Source organism: Xenopus laevis, chromosome 1S (assembly GCF_017654675.1).
Source record: "Xenopus laevis strain J_2021 chromosome 1S, Xenopus_laevis_v10.1, whole genome shotgun sequence".
In the NCBI taxonomy this organism is placed as follows: domain Eukaryota; kingdom Metazoa; phylum Chordata; class Amphibia; order Anura; family Pipidae; genus Xenopus; species Xenopus laevis.
Genome location: NC_054372.1, coordinates 188,740,160 through 188,759,651, shown reverse-complemented (window position 1 = coordinate 188,759,651; position 19,492 = coordinate 188,740,160). Strand labels below are relative to the sequence as shown.

General features: G+C 41.7%; 1 protein-coding gene across 3 annotated transcripts in view; it reads right to left on the bottom strand.

Moving 5' to 3' along the window:
• Positions 1-19,492, bottom strand: part of pdzd2.S (PDZ domain containing 2 S homeolog) — a 200,281-nt gene that overhangs the window by 150,269 nt on the left and 30,520 nt on the right. For all 3 annotated transcript variants that reach the window (XM_018244541.2, XM_018244540.2, XM_018244542.2), the window contains exon 2: positions 3,039-3,777. In XM_018244541.2, the coding sequence (XP_018100030.1) occupies positions 3,039-3,514 (476 nt within the window). In that variant the 5' untranslated portion in view covers positions 3,515-3,777. The remainder of the gene's footprint in view (positions 1-3,038; positions 3,778-19,492) is intronic.

The window sequence follows — 19,492 nt, the reverse complement described above, 5'->3', positions numbered from 1 at the left end:
CATTCATTATTAGGGGCATTGTTCCCAATGTGCTGCACGGAAAGAATTCCAAGTTCCTTTTCCCACAGATTATAGAACATGTAAAATATTAATAGGATCCTTGTGTTCCGTCGCCCAGGCGCGTCCCCTCCCATCAGAAATATGCGGGAGAGCTGTCAGTCTTCCAGGGTGCAAGAGTAATGCCTTGTGGAAATATCAGATTTAAATGCATTTTTCTGGGGATCTCTCCCTGCAGATCTTCCCCCGGCCACATGTCTCTGGATTTTATTAAGTCATATTACACTATAGGCTTTATCTGTGCTGCCTGATGCTTTCAATTATGGCCTGGATATGAGGGGACTTACTATTTGCCCAGGTCGTTATACGTTCTAAAATAAATTGGCATTTATAGATTGCCCCCCTGTTAGGGGCACAGAGGGGTTGGCGATTGCCATCTTTGGCCCGGTCACTGGCTTCAAGTTCAAGGGTCCCCTGTTCCTCCTAAACAACAGGGGTCTGCCTATTGCATTGTTTGACCCCATCATTTGGTTCCACGAGCCCTGGCAGCCATTGCCAAGCAGAAGCAAGCATTCCCTATGTGTGTGCCAGTTTATGAATGAGTGTACAAGAGTAGCACTAAATACTATGCCATTATTAGTGCCATCTGTAAGAAATACATACAATCCAGTTCTTTCTCTGTGCAAGCGTGTGTCTGATACAGCAAAAAAAATTAATAAGAGCCTAGTGACCCCTAGAGGAGAAGTTTGGCAAATGCACCCTGAGCGTAAGATTTCGGATTACTAAACAGTGACTGTTAATAAGAAAATAAATACATTTTTATATATTGAATGAACCAACAACATCATCAGCCATTTAATCCCCCTGTAAAAGTAAAAATATGCAGCTAAACCCAAAAGGCCCAGCTCTCTGTTAATCTCTGTGCCACTGCTCAGCTATAACCCACATGTGGCTCTCACTGCTCCTTCTGTGGCCTCCACCTTCTCTCCTCACCTTCTCTCTGTTGGGACAACTCATAGCTTTGCTCTTAGACATCATCTAATTTCCCTTCTAGTCTTGGTTAAGATTGGGGTGAATTGGGATGAAGTTTAAAGTGGTTCACTTTTACATTAACTTTTAGTATGTTATAGAATGGCTAAAGGTGGCCATAGACATGGGGGGGAATTCACAAAAGTGTCGGGAACGAAAAAATGTCTTTAAAATGTCGTAGAAAGTGTCGTAGCAACAGCCGACAAATTCACAGAGCATTTCTCCGCCAATTTTCCGACATGTACGACACTTTTGAATTAGTGTCGTTAAAAGTGGGCGTGGTTTTTCTTCGGCGCCACTTTTCATGAATTACTCGTAAACTCATTTTTTTTTACCGTCAATTTTTCAGACACTTTAGGCTCTCCAAAATGAAAATGTCGGTCAAATTGTCTTTTGAAAAGTCTTGGTAAATGTCGTTTGTACGATGAAAAAGATATACGACATTTTAGAAAATTGACAGACTTATGAGACATTCAGAGATGGTAACATCTGCCTTTGTGAATTTGCTGTTCGTACGACATTTAACAAATTTGTCGAACGCCACTTCTGGGTTACTTATTTTACCGACACTTTTGTGAATTCCCCCCATAGAGATCCGCTCGTTTGGCCAGGCCCAACGATTGAATCATAATGGATTCGGTATGGGCGGTCGGATCGTGGGACCGCATAAACGCACAGATGCGGCCGCAATGTGACGGGATTTTTTAACCTGCCTGATCGAGTTCTGCCCGACTTTTGGACAGATATCGATCGGAAAAGCCTGTCGGATGGCCCCACACACAGGCCAATAAGCTGCCAACTTGGTCTGTCAGTACCTTTAATCGGCCCGTGTATGGGGGGGCCTTAATGCTAAGCAACTTTTCAATTGGCCTTCATTCTTTCTAGTTTTTTTAATTATTTGCCTTCTTCCTGTGACTAGTCCTCTTTCTATTCAGACCTCTCCTATTCATACTCCAGTCTCTTATTCCAATCAATACATGGTTGCTAGGGTCATTTGGACCCTTTGAAATTGGAGAGCAGCTGAATAAAAAGCTAAATAACTCAAAAACCACAAATAATAAAAAATTAAAACCAATTGCAAATTGTCTCAGAATATCCCTCTCTACATCTTACTAACAGTTCATTTAAAGGTGAAACCCTTTGAGTGAGTGGACAGGGGCGCAACTAAAGTTTATTAGTAAATTTGTAATATCAGTCCAGACTAGGCATGTAAAATACCAGCTGGGGGGCAACCCTTATCCTACACACCCATTAACTCCTGCTTCTGCATTTTCCACTATACATTTATCACAACTATCTTGGCCGCCATATACATCACTTCTCTTCTGTTTTCGGGCGATGACGCACAGAAAATTTTGCTTCCCTCTGACAACAAAACACCCCAAAATACTTCATCATTGAAAAGCCTTGAAACGGCCCGTTCCCAGGCAGCTAAATCACACTGGAATGGAAAGTTTCAAAGCTTTTCAATTCAAAATTATTTTTGGTTGCCTTTTTGCCCAAGGGGACGTCAATTATCTCCTATGCCATTTCCCTTAGAGTGTAAGCTCTCCGGAGCAGGCCCCTCCCCCTATCAGTACAAGCCCAATTATGCAGAAGAGTGGCACATTTAATACAATAAACCTATGATTATTGATGCAACGGAGAGCTCTTTATAAAAACCAAGCCGCCGGTTACACTTCCCATGATAAACCAAACACAATAGAACCCAGCCGTTCAGAATTCCCACAATTGTCATTTGCTGTGTTTATAGCTATGGAGGGAGTCCAGAGGGGGGAGCCTGATATTTTGCAATATAAGTCACTCTTTTGTGTGACGGAAGGATAAACTAAAACAAAATCCCATAATCACTCTTTAAAAAGATCCCCCCGGAGAGGGTTTCCTTCCCCTTGCCAAAGCATTAAATACTTCCCCATGACTCCCCCCCACACACACCAATTCTGCATTCATATTTTTTGAGGTTTTACATTTCCTTTAACAGTTGTTGAACATAATATTGGATATAATCTTACCTGGCCCCGCCGACGTCTACCCCAACCATGAGCTGCCCATTGAGAGACAGAACCTCGTCCCGTAGTTTCATTTTCCCACATTTGGCCGCCTTGCTCTGTCTTTTTACGTCAGTTATCCAGATACATCCGACATCAAGGATCGGCCCGTTCTGTACCCTCCTCTTTTTCCCGCCTCTGCGTTTCTCCCCTCCTTGGCCAAATATTGGGATATTTCCAAAGCTCAGACCCAGGACATCATCATCTCCTTCGCCCTTGGTTAAGTACACTGTGCAGATTTCCATATCCAAGGCACTGTGGTTGAACTTGGAGGTGCTTTCATCCAACGTAAAATTGAACTGTATGTAGTCTGTCAGTTTGTGTATGGCGGCCAGGTACAGGCGCTTCTCTGGCTCTTCGCTCTCCTCCCCGACATTGTCCTTCAGCCACCGATGGAGAAGAGCGAGGAAGAGCTCGGCATTCTCCTGAGTGATGGGCATTATGGAAATCCAAGGCTTTGAACATTATGTGAACCATCAGTTCTACATTGGCCCTGGGGCAGAGTTTAGATTGAATTCACTGGTAAGAAATGGCCCCTAAACCAGACACATGGGACCCAACACAACCCATTCTCATAGACCTCCGGAGACCATACTGTATAGAAAGGAATGTTCTGAGACCAAAGGCACAATTTAAGGCATTCACTGGTCAATAATCCAGAGGGTGGTGATCATACAGCAGCTGTAACCAAAATCCAAGTTTCCTAAGGGGGGAAAAAACATTTTAGTCAATGCTAAGTTTACTCTTGATTCAAAGTACAGCTAGGCTGGGTGTTTGGGTTCACCAATCAGCTGTTGGATTAAGACCTGTGGTATACACAGGGGCTATATATATATATATATATATTTATTTATTTATATTTATATATATATTTTTTGTCTTATATGGTTAACCAAAACCCACCCTATACTAGTATTAAAGGGATTCTGCCATGATTTTTATGGTGTCGTTTTTATTTCTAAATTGCACTGTTTACACTGCAAATAATTCACTCTACAATATAAAATTTCATTCCTGAACCAGCAAATGTATTTTTTACTTGCAATATTGGTGTGTAGGTGCATCTCAGGTCATTTTGCCTGGTCATGTGCTTTCAGAAAGAGCCAACACTTTAGGATGGAACTGCTTACTGGCAGGCTGTTGTTTCTCCTACTCAATGTAACTGAATGTGTCACAGTGGGACCTGGATTTTACTATTGAGTGTTGTTCTTAGATCTACCAGGCAGCTGTTATCTTGTGTTAGGGAGCTGCTATCTGGTTACCTTCCCATTGTTCTGTTGTTAGGCTGCTGGGGGAGAAGGCAGGTGATATCACTCCAACTTGCAGTACAGCAGTAAAGAGTGACTGAAGTTTATTTATTATTTTATTATTATTTATGTGAACACTGAAATGTTAAACGTTGTTGTGGTATAATGTTATTCAAGTTGTGACAGAATAAGGATACTATTGATATACTATGTATTGTAACTGTCCATGAGACTGTGGTTCTGAATTTATACGATTGTATTTATTACGCTTGGTGCATTATCGGAGCAGGCCACAAGATGGCAATACTCCGTTAGGTAAATGTCTATTATGTCTGGCCACTAGCTGGAGCCAACAGTTATTGTTGGTGTAAATGGGGTAATAAATAGCTTGGGTTCAATTACATTTGTAACAAGCACCTGATGAAGGGTATTTATATCCGAAACATGTTGTGAGAAATAATTTACACTGAATTTGCAGAGAAGTTTATCAGAGCACAAGTCACATGACTGAGGGCACCTGGTAAACGGACAATATGTCTAGCCATATGTCAGATTTCAAAATTAAATATAAATATATATATATCTATATATAGATATATATATTGGGTCCAATAAGCCCAAACCAAATCGTATATCAAAAATCAGGAGGGGCTGAGCTAAGTCAGGTGTACTTATTTGGAGGTGGGAAGAGAGCATTTTGGAACAAATACCTCTAATGAATGGGGTTTAAAAAGGTGGCTAACTCTTAAGGTAACTTTTAGTATGTTAAGGAATGGCTAATTCTAATTGACTCGTGTCTAAAAAAATTTTTACTTATTCGACAGTGGCGAAACACAGAAATTTGCCGCAAATTTGCACCTGGCGGATTTATTCGCCCATCTCTAATGTGCAAATGTTCTGTAAGGATACAAATGTATTGTTATTGCTACTTTTTATTACTCGTCTTTCTAGGCCTCTCCAAATCCTATTCCAGTCTGTTATTCAAATCAGTGCATGGTTGCTAGGGGAATTTAATCTGCTAGTGCTTAATCTGCACACTGGAGAGCTGCTGAATAAGAAGCTAAATAACTCAAAAGCCACAAATAATAAAAAAATGAAAACCAGTTGCAAAAATGGTCTCAGAATATCACTCTCTACATTATACTAACAGTTAATTTAAAGGTGAACAACCCGATTTATTCATCTATTTTATCAGAGTACATGGTTTTAGTTTTTTTTTAATATTAAAATACACACAGTGAAGTTACAGTGGAAGTCAAGCCTTTCACAAGGCCCCCCTTGACTATAACAATACAGTATATTCCCCCAAACCCCACTCAGACTGAGTGCTGTCCTGCTAAACTTACCTGGAGTATCTATAAGAGAAGATAGGGAGACACTCCAGATCTCACCCTAGCTTGGGTTCAGGTTGAGCCCCTCCAGGTGGTGGGATTAAGCCGCACAGTTTGGGCTGCACTGGATGCTTATTGCACGGCTACTTGGCCCCAGGATATAACTAGGGACATAATGTACAAAGAGCCTAATCTCCTGGTATTACTGCACTGGAGAACAGCGGAGACCACAAGAGACCCAACATCCTGATGGCAGGGAGCCAATTTCCGGTCCTGATTTACAAATGCCTCAAGGGGTTGCAGGTCAGCCAAGCCCCACACACACGCTCAGCAGAACACGGATCCCAGATTAACGCAGTGTAATTATATTTACAGAACAACTCAAGGCACGAGCACAAATCTATTCTCATTCACGGCATCTGAGTGCTCGAGAGTAAATTCCCCTGAGCAGGGGCCATGGGACGGCTTCCAGTTTATGCTATAATAACAGTATTACTGGACACACACTGCCAACAGATCAAAAGAGCTTGCAATTAGCGACCATTATAGTCACGTGGCACAGCTTGTTTCCAGTGCCAAAGGGAATATAGAGCATTCAGCTGAATCAGAACCTTTAAATAGGATTCATAGTAAATATACACAGGGTCTATAAGTCCATTGTTGAATAAAGTTCTGGCTGAGCTTGTGGATCTGCTCTTTCCTATATATTCCCACAGTATAAGGCAGCAGCACGTCAGCTGGGTCACAATATAGGAGGACTAGGTAACACGGTTATGCTGGTGGGAGAGGGGTTTATAAGCGGTGTGCTAGACAAATAGAAAATAATCTTTTTACTCTATATCCCCAACCTTTTTCACCGGTGAGCAACATTCAGATGTAAAAAGATTTGGGGAGCAACACAAGCATGAAAAATGTTCCGGGGTGGTGCCAAATGAGGTTGTGATTGGCTATTGGTAGTCCCTATGTGGACTGGCAGCCTACAGGAGGCTCTGTTTGTCAGTACACCTGGTTTTTATACAACCAAAACTTACCTCCAAGCCTGGAATTCAAAAATAAGCACCTGCTTTGAGGCCACTGAGAGCAACATCCAAGGGGTTGGAGAGCAACATGTTACTCATGAGCTACTGGTTGAGGATCACTGGTCTATACAATGCCTGGGGCTTCTGATGCTGCAATTTAGCTGGGTGCCACTAGAGGGCACTAGAGTCTTTGTACATTTATAGCAAAAAAATCCAGAAATAATATAAGAACTCAGAGCTTGGAAACAATTTCAGTTATTTTAGTCTTTCCAAAGAAAGCTGTAAATGGAACAAGGAAACGATTGGTTGTGCTGATAAAGCACCTGTTGCCCTGTCTGTAATGGACTCACACTCCCCTTTGGGTAAGGTCACACTGGTTGATTCGGGAGATTTAGTCGCCCGGCAACTAATCGCATCTTCTTTGGGGCGACTAATCTCCCCAAACTGCTTCCCCCTGTCTTTCGCCTGCTAGAATGAGAAATCGCCTGCAGCATGGCTCTCGGAAAACAAAATTCTCATTCTAGCAGGTTGGAAAGAATCAGAAAAGGAAAATAATTTAAAAACTATATATATATATATATATATATATATAAAAAAAATAATGAAGACCAATTGAAAATGTGTTTAGAATTGACCAGTCTGTAACATACTAAAAATTAACAAAATGAAAATCAACTGAATTGTCTCAGAATATCACTCTCTTCATCATACTAAAAGTTAATTCAAAGGTGAACAACCCCTTTAAAGGAAAACTATACCCCCAAAATGAATACTTAAGCAACAGATAGTTTATATCAAATTGAATGACATATTAAAGAATCTTACCAAACTGGAATATATATTTACATAAATATTGCCCTTTTACATCTCTTGCCTTGAACCACCATTTCGTGACTCTATCTGTGCTGCCTCAGAGATCACCTGACCAGAAATACTACAACACTAACTGTAACAGGAAGAAGTGAGGAAGCAAAAGGCAGAACTCTGACTGTTAATTGGCTCATGTGACCTTACATGTGGTTTGTATGTGAGTACAGTGAATCTTACGATCCCAGGGGGTGGCCCTTATTTTTTAAAATGGCAATTTTCTATTTATGATTACCCAATGGCACATACTACTAAAAAAGTATATTATTATGATAATGGTTCATTTACATGAAGCAGGGTTTTACACATGAGCTGTTTTACTCAATATCTTTTAATAGAGACCTACATTGTTTGGGAGGTATAGTTTTCCTTTAAGATGAAATGAAGACCTGATCCAGACACGTTACAATCTCCTGTGCAACAATGCAGTAAGTGAAACCTGTATCTTTGTGTTTATAGTCATAGTGCAACACAGTGTTATTATTGCATCAATACAGGCAAAAATGTTTTATTTTAAATAACGACGACTGATGCATTTCCCCCTTTTTATTTCCGGCAGATAAAATGCTGACGGAGCTGAACAGAAGCTCAGACAGGGGAGGAAGTCCCACACTCAATGTTAGTGTTAGTGTAGTGTTAGTGTAGTGTTAGTGTAGTGTTAGTGTAGTGTTAGTGTTTATACAAGTGGGAGCCCACGGTCGCTCCAGGCACAGTAGCCTTCAATATAAAAGGGGATTATTATGGGATCTAAGGTGTTATCTTAGTGGCATGGAGGGGAATGTAGCCTTAGGGCTAGTTGGTTTACGCTGCAGACTTTGGTGGGAATTTGGCAGCACTGACTAATTACACTTGAAGACATTTTATTGCTTTTTTATAAATATTGCAAAATACAAAATTGGATTATTTTCATTGCCCTGCTGAAAGCTTTAGCTAAAGACTGCTTTTCTCTCTGTTTTTGGGCAAAGGTCAAGGGCGGTGACAGGTGATTCCCATTACAGACATTGGTAGGTAGAATGGTTGGTCTGGGGTTTCTTCTCTCCAGGTGAATATGCCCAGTGTCCCATCTCCCTTACAATGTTGCAGTTGGTCTATAAGTGAAAGATAAAGAGGCGTCCAGCACTGCAGAGCTTATTCCCTGAGCAGAAGGTGGTTCAAGTGAAGTAGTGATTTTATGTAATATATATGGGTCCATTTAAAGGCATATCCCCCCCCCCAATACAGAAGTTATTTTGGGTGCAGTATTTATTCAATGATATCCCGAGTCGGCCGCAGTCTGGAGGGGATAATCTTACGGCTTTGCTCATTAAATCTTTCATCCCAGACACGGATCCACTGTTCTCCATTCCAAAGATCAAACTATGAGTCAGGCGCTCTGTCCTTATCTCAAGCTACAGATGGAGCTACGGCTGCAGGGTGGGAAGGGAATAATCCTAAATAGACTATTCTATTCTTTTATTTTTTGATTCTTGGCAAATTACACTTGTGCCTCAAACATTTATTTTACTGCTTAGTGGCCCTTATTTCTCAGTAGGAGCTGCCACACTGCTTACGTTACATTCAGCATGATTTAAGGTGGTCATAGACGCAAAGATCCGCTTGTTTGGCAACATCGCCAAACAAGCGGATCTTTCCCCGATATGCCATTAACGAGCATGGCTATATCGGGGGTAATCTGAACGTTAAGCTGCACGGCCAAACGATCCGATTATGATGCGCAATGGGCTCTGGCGGGGGGTGATATCACTCCAACTTGCAGTACAGCAGTAAAGAGTGATTGAAGTTTATCAGAGCACAAGTCACATGACTTGGGGCAGCTGGGAAATTGACAATATGTCTAGCCCCATGTCAGATTTCAAAATTGAATATAAAAAAATCTGTTTGCTCTTTTGAGAAATGGATTTCAGTGCAGAATTCTGCTGGAGTAGCACTATTAACTGGCGTGTTAAGTGCCAATATGTCAGGACAGAAGACAGTTTCACTGTACAGAGCAGCCTAAGGCAGTCAAGGGATTTCTTCACCTAAATTAAAGTGGTGGTTCATCTTTACGTCAACTTTTAATATGTTATATAATGGCCAATTCTAATCAACTTTTCAATTTTTTCATTGTTTTTTTTTTTTTAAATGTTTGCCTCATTTGTCCCAGCTTTGAAATGGGGGTCACTGACCACATCTAAAAACAAATGCTCCGTAAACCTACAAATGAATAATTATTGCTGCTTTTTTTTCTACTCATCTTTCAAATTCAGGCCTCTCCTATTCATATTCCAGTCGCTGATTCTAATGAATACATGGTTGCTAGGGTGATTTGGACCCTAGGAACCAAATTGCAAACTGGAGAGCTGCTGAATAAAAAGCTAAATAACTCAAAAATCACAAATATGAAAACCAACTGCAAATTGTCTCAGAATCTCTCTCTCTAAATCATACTAACAGTTAATTTAAAGGTGAACAAACCCCTTTGCCTAGTATGATGTAGTGTGAGTGATACAATCTAATTGGTTTTCATTTTTTATTATTTGTGATTTTTTTTTTGTTATTCTTTTAAGCAGCAGCAATCCAGTCTGTAGTTTTGGTAAACTGGTTTCTAGGCTCCAAATTCCCCTAGCAACCATGCACTGATTTGAATAAGAGACTGGAATATGAATAGGAGAGGCCTGAATAGAAAGATGAGTTATAAAAAGTAGCAATAACAATACATTTGTAGCCTTACAGAGCATTTGTTTTAAGATGGGGTCAGTGAGCTCCATTTAAAAGCAACTGTTGTATAAAGTATCACTGACCAACCTATGTCCATTTAGCTGTTCATCCACTAGGGATGCACCGAATCCACTATTTGGGATTTGGCCGAATCCCCGAATCCTTGGTGAAAGATTCGGTCGAATACCGAACCAAATCCGTAATTTGCATATGCAACTTAGGGTCAGGAAAGAAAAAATGTGAAAAAATTTCTTCTTTTGTGACAAAAAGTCACCTAATTTCCCTACCTGCCCCTCATTTACATATGCAAATTAGGATTTGGTTCAGCCAGGCACAAGGATTCGGCCAAATCCTGCTGAAAAAGGCTGAATCACAAACCGAATCCTGGATTCGGTGCATCCTTTTCATCCACTACAGCCATCTTACCCCCACCTTATCTACACTTGATGCTTTACTGAGACCCATATATCACTCACACTTAAAGGGATACTGTCATGGGAAAAAAAAACATTTCAAAACTTATCAGTTAAGGGTGGTGGGACACAGGGAGATTAGTCAACCAAGAAACAAATCTCCTCTACTACGGGCGACTAATCTACCCGCACTGCCTTCGCGCTGGCAATAAATTGCCGGCGGAATTGCTTTGGATTTCTGAAGTTGCCCAAAGTAGAGGAAACGTGTCACTAGGCGACTAATCTCCTCGCCTGCCACCACCCTAATAGTGCTGATCCAGCAGACTGAAATCAGTTTCTCAAAAGAGCAAACAGATTTGTTTTATATTGAATTTTGAAATCTGATAAATGGCTAGACATATTGTCAGTGTCCCAGCTGCCCCCAGTCACGTGACTTGTGCTCTGATAAACTTCAGTCACTCTTAGGCTAAGGCCACACTAGGCGATAGCGCCGCGATTTGACTCGCGGCGACTTTTCGCCGCGACTTTTAAGCCGCAATCGCTGGGGAAACTTTTGCGCTGGCGTCTCTGGGGAATCGCGAAAAATCGCCAGCGTAAAAACACACGCGGCGATCTTTTCTCTACTGTCGCTCGAAATTGCCTCGCTAGGCGATTTCGAGCGACAATAGAAAAAAGATCGCCGCGTGTGTTTTTACGGTGGCGATTTTTCGCGATTCCCCATAGACGCCAGCGCAAAAGTTTCCCCAGCGATTGCGGCTTTAAAGTCGCGGCGAAAAGTCGCCGCGAGTCAAATCGCGGCGCTATCGCCTAGTGTGGCCTTAGCCTTAACTGCTGTACTGCAAGTTGGAGTGATATCACCCCCCACCCCCAGCAGCCTAACAACAGAACAATGGGAAGGTAACCAGATAACAGTTCCCTTACACAAGATAACAGCTGCCTGGTAGATCTAAGAACAGCACTCAATAGTAAAATCCAGGTCCCACTGAGACACATTCAGTTACATTGAGTAGGAAAAACAGCAGCCTGCCAGAAAGCAGTTCCATCCTAAAGTGCTGGCTCTTTCTGAAAGCACATGACCAGGCAAAATGACACCAATATTTCAACTAATTTCACTTGCTGGTTCAGAAATGAAATTTTATATTGTAGAGTGAATTATTTGCAGGCTATACAATGTGATTTAGAAATAAAAACAACATCATAAAAATCACAACAGAATCCCTTTAACCCTTTCGTGACATTTCACACGGTGTCCCTGTGCCTGTGCAGAACCTGATGCCTGAGGTTCTTAGAATAAACGTGGCAAATACCAAATCGGCCACTAACATAACATAAAAATGTGAGTTTTCCCAAAAATCAAACCGAAAAAAACATTTACACGAGACAAAAAAGTCTGATGCGTTTCATGCCTGTTGGGGATCTTACTCATAGGCTGGTGGGCATGTGCCCCAACAGGCATGAAACTCGTCAGGCTTTTTTTTTTGTCTCTCACATCCTAAAAATGGTTTTGTATTTTTAACTACTTTGATTTTTGGGAAAGCTCACATTATTCTGTTTTGACTACAAATCTGCACCTCAGACTGGGAGATTTTTTTCTTAACTTTATGTATTCTCTTATTGGACTGTGGTACACTAGGGTAGTGCTTTTACTTGATTTTTTGCTTTGGTATACTGCACCATTTTATTCTATTTTTGCCATTAAAATCCCTTAGTGGAGTCAGGGTAAAAAAAAAAAAATTAGGTCCCAGCATCCAATGAAAAAATTGTCTGAAACATCCAATGTTGCCCAAGTCACTTGAATGGAGAATGCACGGCAGCACCAGTTAGGGGGATTTTCAGCCATACATTTGCCATTGCAGTGAAAGGGAGGTGGTTTGGGTTCATCAAGACCCACTGAAATGTGCCGAGGAGAATATCCCCGTGTATCAAAGCTCTAAGCAACACAACAGAGAGAAGGCTGGGACTTGCTGTAAAGGAATGCGTCTGGCTGTGCGGTTTCCTCCATCGGAAAGCTCGTCCCATTCATCTCACAATTACAGTCCCATCTACCATGTCATATGGGGTCGATCGGATCCTCTGATTCGCCTCCCTGCGCTTCCCCCCGGCCGCTGCAAATAATTACAGACAAATTAAAGGAAACATTTCCTCGCACAACCTTCACTTCCACCCGTTTAACCCCTTCCATCTGTGACTCAAAAGCAGCCAAGATTACAGACAGGACTAGAGTTAAAGGAATGTGGAGAGGTTTAAAGGCAACATTTACCCGCTCACTTTTTATATGTTGCTGAGAGTGAGATTCAAATACAAGTTGCTGTTGGTCTATTTTTATGATTTTTAAATGAATTTTATATTCCACTGCCCTCTGGTTTGGGAATTTAGAGTTATCTGGATGTTAGATAAATACACAGGCTAAACCCAGCAGGTCCATAACAGGGCATTAGTAAGAGCTAATTAAAATGAGCTTTATAGGAGAAGTTATCATGATGTAGGCGAGTAGCAGAGACAAAGCAGCCTCTCTTAACCTAATTACCCAGGCACATTAGCATGGCACCCTGCCCTCCGGCACAGGCCTCACCAGGCGGAACTTGCAGGAGATAAGGGACACTACAAATTTTCCTAATTCGTCCATTTCCTCTCATCCAACCAATGAGAAGGAACAGCTGTAATAAATAAAGCAATGAAAAGAAAATGACAAAAAGCTGGGATAATGCAATTATGCTCACTTTCTGCTTTATTTCAGGCACAAGAGGGTTGCCACCTTACCGGCCTTCGTATATATTTAGATTTTTTCCCTATTAATAACATTGGGGTCATGCATAATTTTTACCGGCCACCCTAGTCACAGGTGATATTACTGCTCTCTTACACTTAGGGGCAAATTCATCAAGGGTCAAATATCGAGAGTTAATTAACCCTTGATATTCGACTGGGAATGAAAATCCTTCAACTTCGAATATCGAAGTCGAAGGATTTTGCGCAAATACTTCGATCGAACGTTCGAAGGAATAATCGTTCGATCGAACGATTAAATCCTTCGAATCTAACGATTCGAAGGATTTTAATCCAACGATCGAAGGATTATCCTTCGACCAAAAAAATTTAGCCAAGCCTATGGGGACCTTCCCCATAGGCTAACATTGGGTTCGGTAGCTTTTAGGTGGCGAACTAGGGGGTCGAAGTTTTTTCTTAAAGAGACAGTACTTCGACTATCGAATGGTCGAATAGTCGAACGATTTTTAGATCGATTCCTTCAATTCAAAGTCGAAGGTTGAAGTAGTCCATTCGATGGTCGAAGTAGCCAAAAAAACACTTCGAAATTCGAAGTTTTTTTTCTTCTATTCCTTCACTCGAAGTTAATGAATTGGCCCCTTAGAGTGAAGGAAGGTGCACACTATCCAGCGCTGAGCTAAATCACTTACATGTGCACCCATGGCTGATTTATGCAATAGAAGCTGCGAATATTCAGGTGCTAAGAAGCTCCTAGTAGTTCATGGGTTGTAGTTCCCAGACTTTTAGAGTCCTGCACAAGTCTATTCTCTAATAGTAGTACCTGACCCATACCCGTGACCCGCAACCCAGACCCACAAAACCAAAATTTTCTCCTGCAATAGGTCAAGTAACTTCTCGACTCGACACACAAAACCAGAAAACTGGCAGAACCACAAGGGAGGGATCGAGCTCGTACCTTTGTCATGTACCGAGCCGGGTTACCCATGGACTGCCTGCACGGCCAGGGAATCTGGAACTTTTTGCACTAAACCCGACCACTTTGCGAGTATTCTACCTAGGGATGCACCGAATCCACTTTTTTGGATTCGGCCGAACCCCCGAATCCTTCACGAAGGATTCGGCCGAATACCGAACCAAATCCGAACCCTAATTTGCATATGCAATTAGGGGTGGGAAGGGGAAAATATTTTTTACTTCCTTGTTTTCTGACAAAAAGTCACGCAATTTCCCTCCCCGCCCCTAATTTGCATATGCAAATTAGGATTCAGATTCGGTTCGGCCGGACAGAAGGATTCGGCCGAATCCGAATCCTGCTGAAAAAGGCGAATCCTGGCCGAATCCCGAACCGAATCCTGGATTCGGTGCATCCCTAATTCTACCCGACCCAACACAGGACTCTAAACTGAAATTCCACCTCTCAAGCAGTCTATCAAAGATCTCCGCTACCCTCAATCCTAATTGGGCTCTTGAGTTGTTGGAGTACTAATCCACTCCTCAAAGTCTGCTCACTTAATGCCCTTATTATCTAGTGCCCAAAGAACAAATAGGCTATATAGATGTAGATATAGATGTAAGGCCAAACCAAAACTTGCCTCCAAGCCAGGAATTCAAAAATAAGCACCTGCTTTGAGGCCACTGGGAGCAACATCCAAGGGGTTGATCAATATATTATTCATGGCCTACTGGTTGGTGATCACTGATGTAGGGTCTTGTTCATGGTGTCCCCTGCTGCAGATTTGAAATGTCTTGTACTTTGTTTCTTCACTGGGGCCTTCAACCTGAGGTTCTGGGCAAGACACTCAATCAAAATGAGGGCTCCAAGAAAAGGAATCTTTATGAGAATAAATTCACAAGCTCACACCTCCTAGAAAGGGCTACTGCTCTGTTATAGATAGCAAGGCCTCGTATCTCTCAGGCATGACTGATGCCCACAGCCAATGTACTGGGGAAAAGACCTGTCCTTTGATATTTTGATGGGGTGCTGGCCAGGATTTTCCATCTAGGAGGTTAACCGAGTGATGCAGTCATCATGGGAAGGCTATGGGGCCCACTGGACAGTCTGTTGGTCTTTAAAATGCTATTGGCTCTTTAGCTAGACAATTCTGCTCTGCTACAAGACAGTCATACAGCATATGATATTGGGTACAAGGAATGTTTCCCCTAACATATTTATATCTATATGCATATGAAGCTGTATTAGGTTGCTTGGGCAAGTAACACACTTCAAATGCTCATAATATGATGATAATGTTCTGCTTCTATTTATGAAAAAAGCCTCACAGAAAGGCAGATCCATCTCATAAGTAAAATACAGACAATGAACCTTCTGCTAACAATAAGCTCTGTCCCCCATATCTAACTGTCAGCTCACAGGAAAAAATTAATCGGAAGAGAAACCCGACTTATGGCTTCGGACTATTTCCCTTGGAACAATTGGGAAGTGAGTGATATACAGGCAAAATTTCAAATAACAAAGAATATTAGCACTGTACTTGGGCTGCTGTACTGTGGGTTAAGTGACAGTTCTGGAATGTGGGAACTGAAGGATAGAGGAGCAAACTGTATATTTCTTTCTTATTTATGTTTCACACAGGAAAGCGGAAGCACAGCATGATTACAGAAAGGAAATAGATCAGTGATAAGTCTGGAAGGTTCATACGCTCCCAGCAATGGGTCCTGCACCCCACGGTGTCTTAGGTTAAGACTATTATTTATATGATAAAGTACCAGAGGGTATGAAACGAGTAACGCAGAATACCATGTGGTCTGTATGTCTATCTTTGTAAAATGATTTTGTAATAAAGACATATTTTTAACTTAATATATATTCATGGGATAATTATTTGATTTTAAACTTTTGTACCCTTTTGAACTGGGGGCTTTTATCCCAGTAATTATGGGCCCTTTGGACAGGTGTTTAAAACGCTAGCATCCCATTATAATTAGATTTCCATATTTATAGGTGGCAGATCACTCTCACTATATTTTCCTATTAACATTTACTAAACGCTATGAGCACAGCAAGCCATAGCAATGCCCCCCGTTTATCCTCAAATGTAAGAAGTAGTGATGGGCGAATTTGACCTGTTTCGCCAAAAATTTGCAGCCGGCGAAATGTCGCTGACGCCCATTAAAGTCTATGGGAGTCAAAAAATGTTGTCACACGGCAAAATATTTTTGACGCGCATCTTTTTATTTTGACGCACGACACCATACAAGTCTATATATATATATAGTTACATAGTTAAATTGGGTTGAAAAAAGACAAAGTCCATCAAGTTCAACCCCTCCAAATGAAAACCCAGCATTCATACATACACCCCTCTCTACTTTTAATTAAATTCTATATACCCATATATAATACACAAAAGCCATGAATATCTTGTAAATTATATCCTTATAAACGGTGAGTAGTGATGTCATCAGTTATAAATGGTGAGTTCTGATGTCATTTCTGTCACATGACTCACTGAAATTTGTGTATTATAATAAATAAAGTACCCCAAGTTGTAAAATATGAGGATATTAGAAGTTACCTCGGAGTTCCATGACCTGTATAAAAACACTCGGCCTTTGGCCTCGTGTTTTTATATGGTCATGAAACTCCTCGGTAACTTATAATATCCTTATATTTTACAAGAGGGGGTACTTTATTCACTATCTATACGAACTATAGAGCTTAGTATCACAATAGCCTTTGATATTATGTCTGTCCAAGAAATCATCCAAGTCCCTCTTATAGTCATTAACTGAATCAGCATCACAACATCACCCGGCAGTGCATTCCACAACCTCACTGTCCTGACTGTGAAGAACCCCCTACGTTGCTTCAAATGAAAGTTCTTTTCTTCTAGTCTGAAGGGGAGGCCTCTGGTACGTGATCCACTTTATGGGTAAAAAGGTCCCCTGCTATTTGTCTATAATGATTATATATATATATATATATATATATATATATATATATATATATATATATATATATATATACACACACACACACACACAGGGCAGCCATCAGGGGGGAAGGGGGGGGGGAAGTTGTAGGGGGCCCCAAGGGTAAGGGGGGCCCTGCCATGCCACACTTACTTGATTAGCCGGGCCCCCCCATCTTTCTGAGAGCTGCTGATTACGGGAAGGTATGGACATTTAAGGGGCCCTGGCCACCAATTTTCTTATAATGTGGGGGTGGGGTCCTAGCCACCAAAATTTTTTAAGGGGGGGGCCCTGGCCACAAATGTTTTTTTATGGGGGGCCCTGACCACCAATATCTTTTTATTTTTTATTAACATGTGGGAACCCTAGCCATCAATAATTTTTTTCGTTTTTTTACTGTGTGGTGGGGGGCGGACCTGTGGGGTGGGGAGGACATACCTGTAGGTGGGGCTTTCGGTGGGCGCAGCCCAGGAGGCCCAGGAAATTTTGGCGTATGGGCCCTGTGATTTCTGATGGCGGTCCTATATATATATATCTATATACATATATATTCAGCAGCTCTCCACTTTGCAGGTTCAGTAATCTGGTTGCTAGGCTAGCAACCAGGCATTCATTTGAATAAGAGACTGGAATATGAATAGGAAGGGACCTCAATAGTAAAACAAGAAATGCAAAATTGTAAAAATACATTTGTAGCTGTTCAGAGCATTTTTAGGATGGGGTCAGCGACTCACATCTGAAAGCTGGAAAGAGTCAGAAGAAGGCAAATAATTAAAATAAACTATAAACAGAAAAAAAATCAAGGACAACTGAAAGGCTGCTTAGAATTAGCCTTTCTTTAACATACTAAAAGTTAACTTGAAGGTGAACCACCCCTTTAAACAGCTGTGTAACCATGTGCCCTATTTGATCTTAAATGGCCGCCCCCAATACTACACGCAGATTATTTACACACACAGGGTCGGACTGGCCCGCCGGGAAACCGGGAAATATCCCGGTGGGCCCCAGTCCTTGTGGGCCCCATCTGAGTCCACTCTCTGATCTATTTATTGTCAGGGCTCTGGTTTGCACACTGTATTTGCGCTTCCAAACTAATCGTAATGGGTCCCGCAACGCTGCCGCTACTATATGGGGGTTGCCTGGCTAGTACCAAACTGGTGGCAAGGCTGCTCCGCTCCCTGACTCGGTCTGCTGGGCCTGCCTGTTCGCTGTGGCCGCGCGCATGTTTCCCTTTCCCCTGTGCGACAGTGCGCACCTGTTGATGACGTCACCGTCACAGCGTTCACGTGGGGGGGAAGAGAGAGGCGCCATACGTCAGAGAGCGATCGGTACTGCTGATGCAGTGGATACTGGCTGTGGCTGCATTCACTTTCACGTCTGGGCAAGTGGTTGGGCAGATGATGTCCGAATGTGACGAGTGCCTATTCAGTCCCTCTTCTCCCCTCTGCCAGTCCAGTTTTATTGGAGCATATCAATTTATACTACAGTGCTGCCTGGTGAGCAAATGATCTAAGGCGGGGTGTTGGGGGGACTTGGACTATGTATGTCGGCCTTAATAACCCTTGGGGGTTGCGGGGGCAGGGCAAGGAGTATGAACTTTGTTGGCCTTAATTATACCCATAACCGACAATGACCTTTTTTTTTAATCTGAACATGAAATAAAAATTATAAAATAAATGAAATGCTCAATGATTTTTTTACTTGATTAATGTAGATAACACATTTTTAATCAATTAATGAATTACCAGCTGATTAAATGTAATGCAATTCATAAAGCAAATGGCGTTTACAAGATTTGTTTATAATATAATTTTACTACTTTATTTGCACATGGGCTGTCTTTCAATCTTCAGTTGTGTGGACTTTGCATACCAGGTGTTATCACGTTTTGATCAGTCCCTGCCCATTGAGCTTACAAGTCCCTATCTTATTCACATCACATCAGTTATTGCCTCAGTGAGCTTACAATGTAAGGCCCCTATCCTATCACATTCCTACTGGTCCCTTCCCCAGTGAAGCTTACCATCAGAAGGCCCTATCACATGCCCATCACTCCCTGTCCCATTGGAGCTTACAATCTAAGGTCCAGAATCACATTCCCACAAATCTTATTTAATAGTATACAATTAAAAATGTTCACTTTGGTATGCATTTCCTTTTTTATCCCTTGTGGGGTTTCGTCAG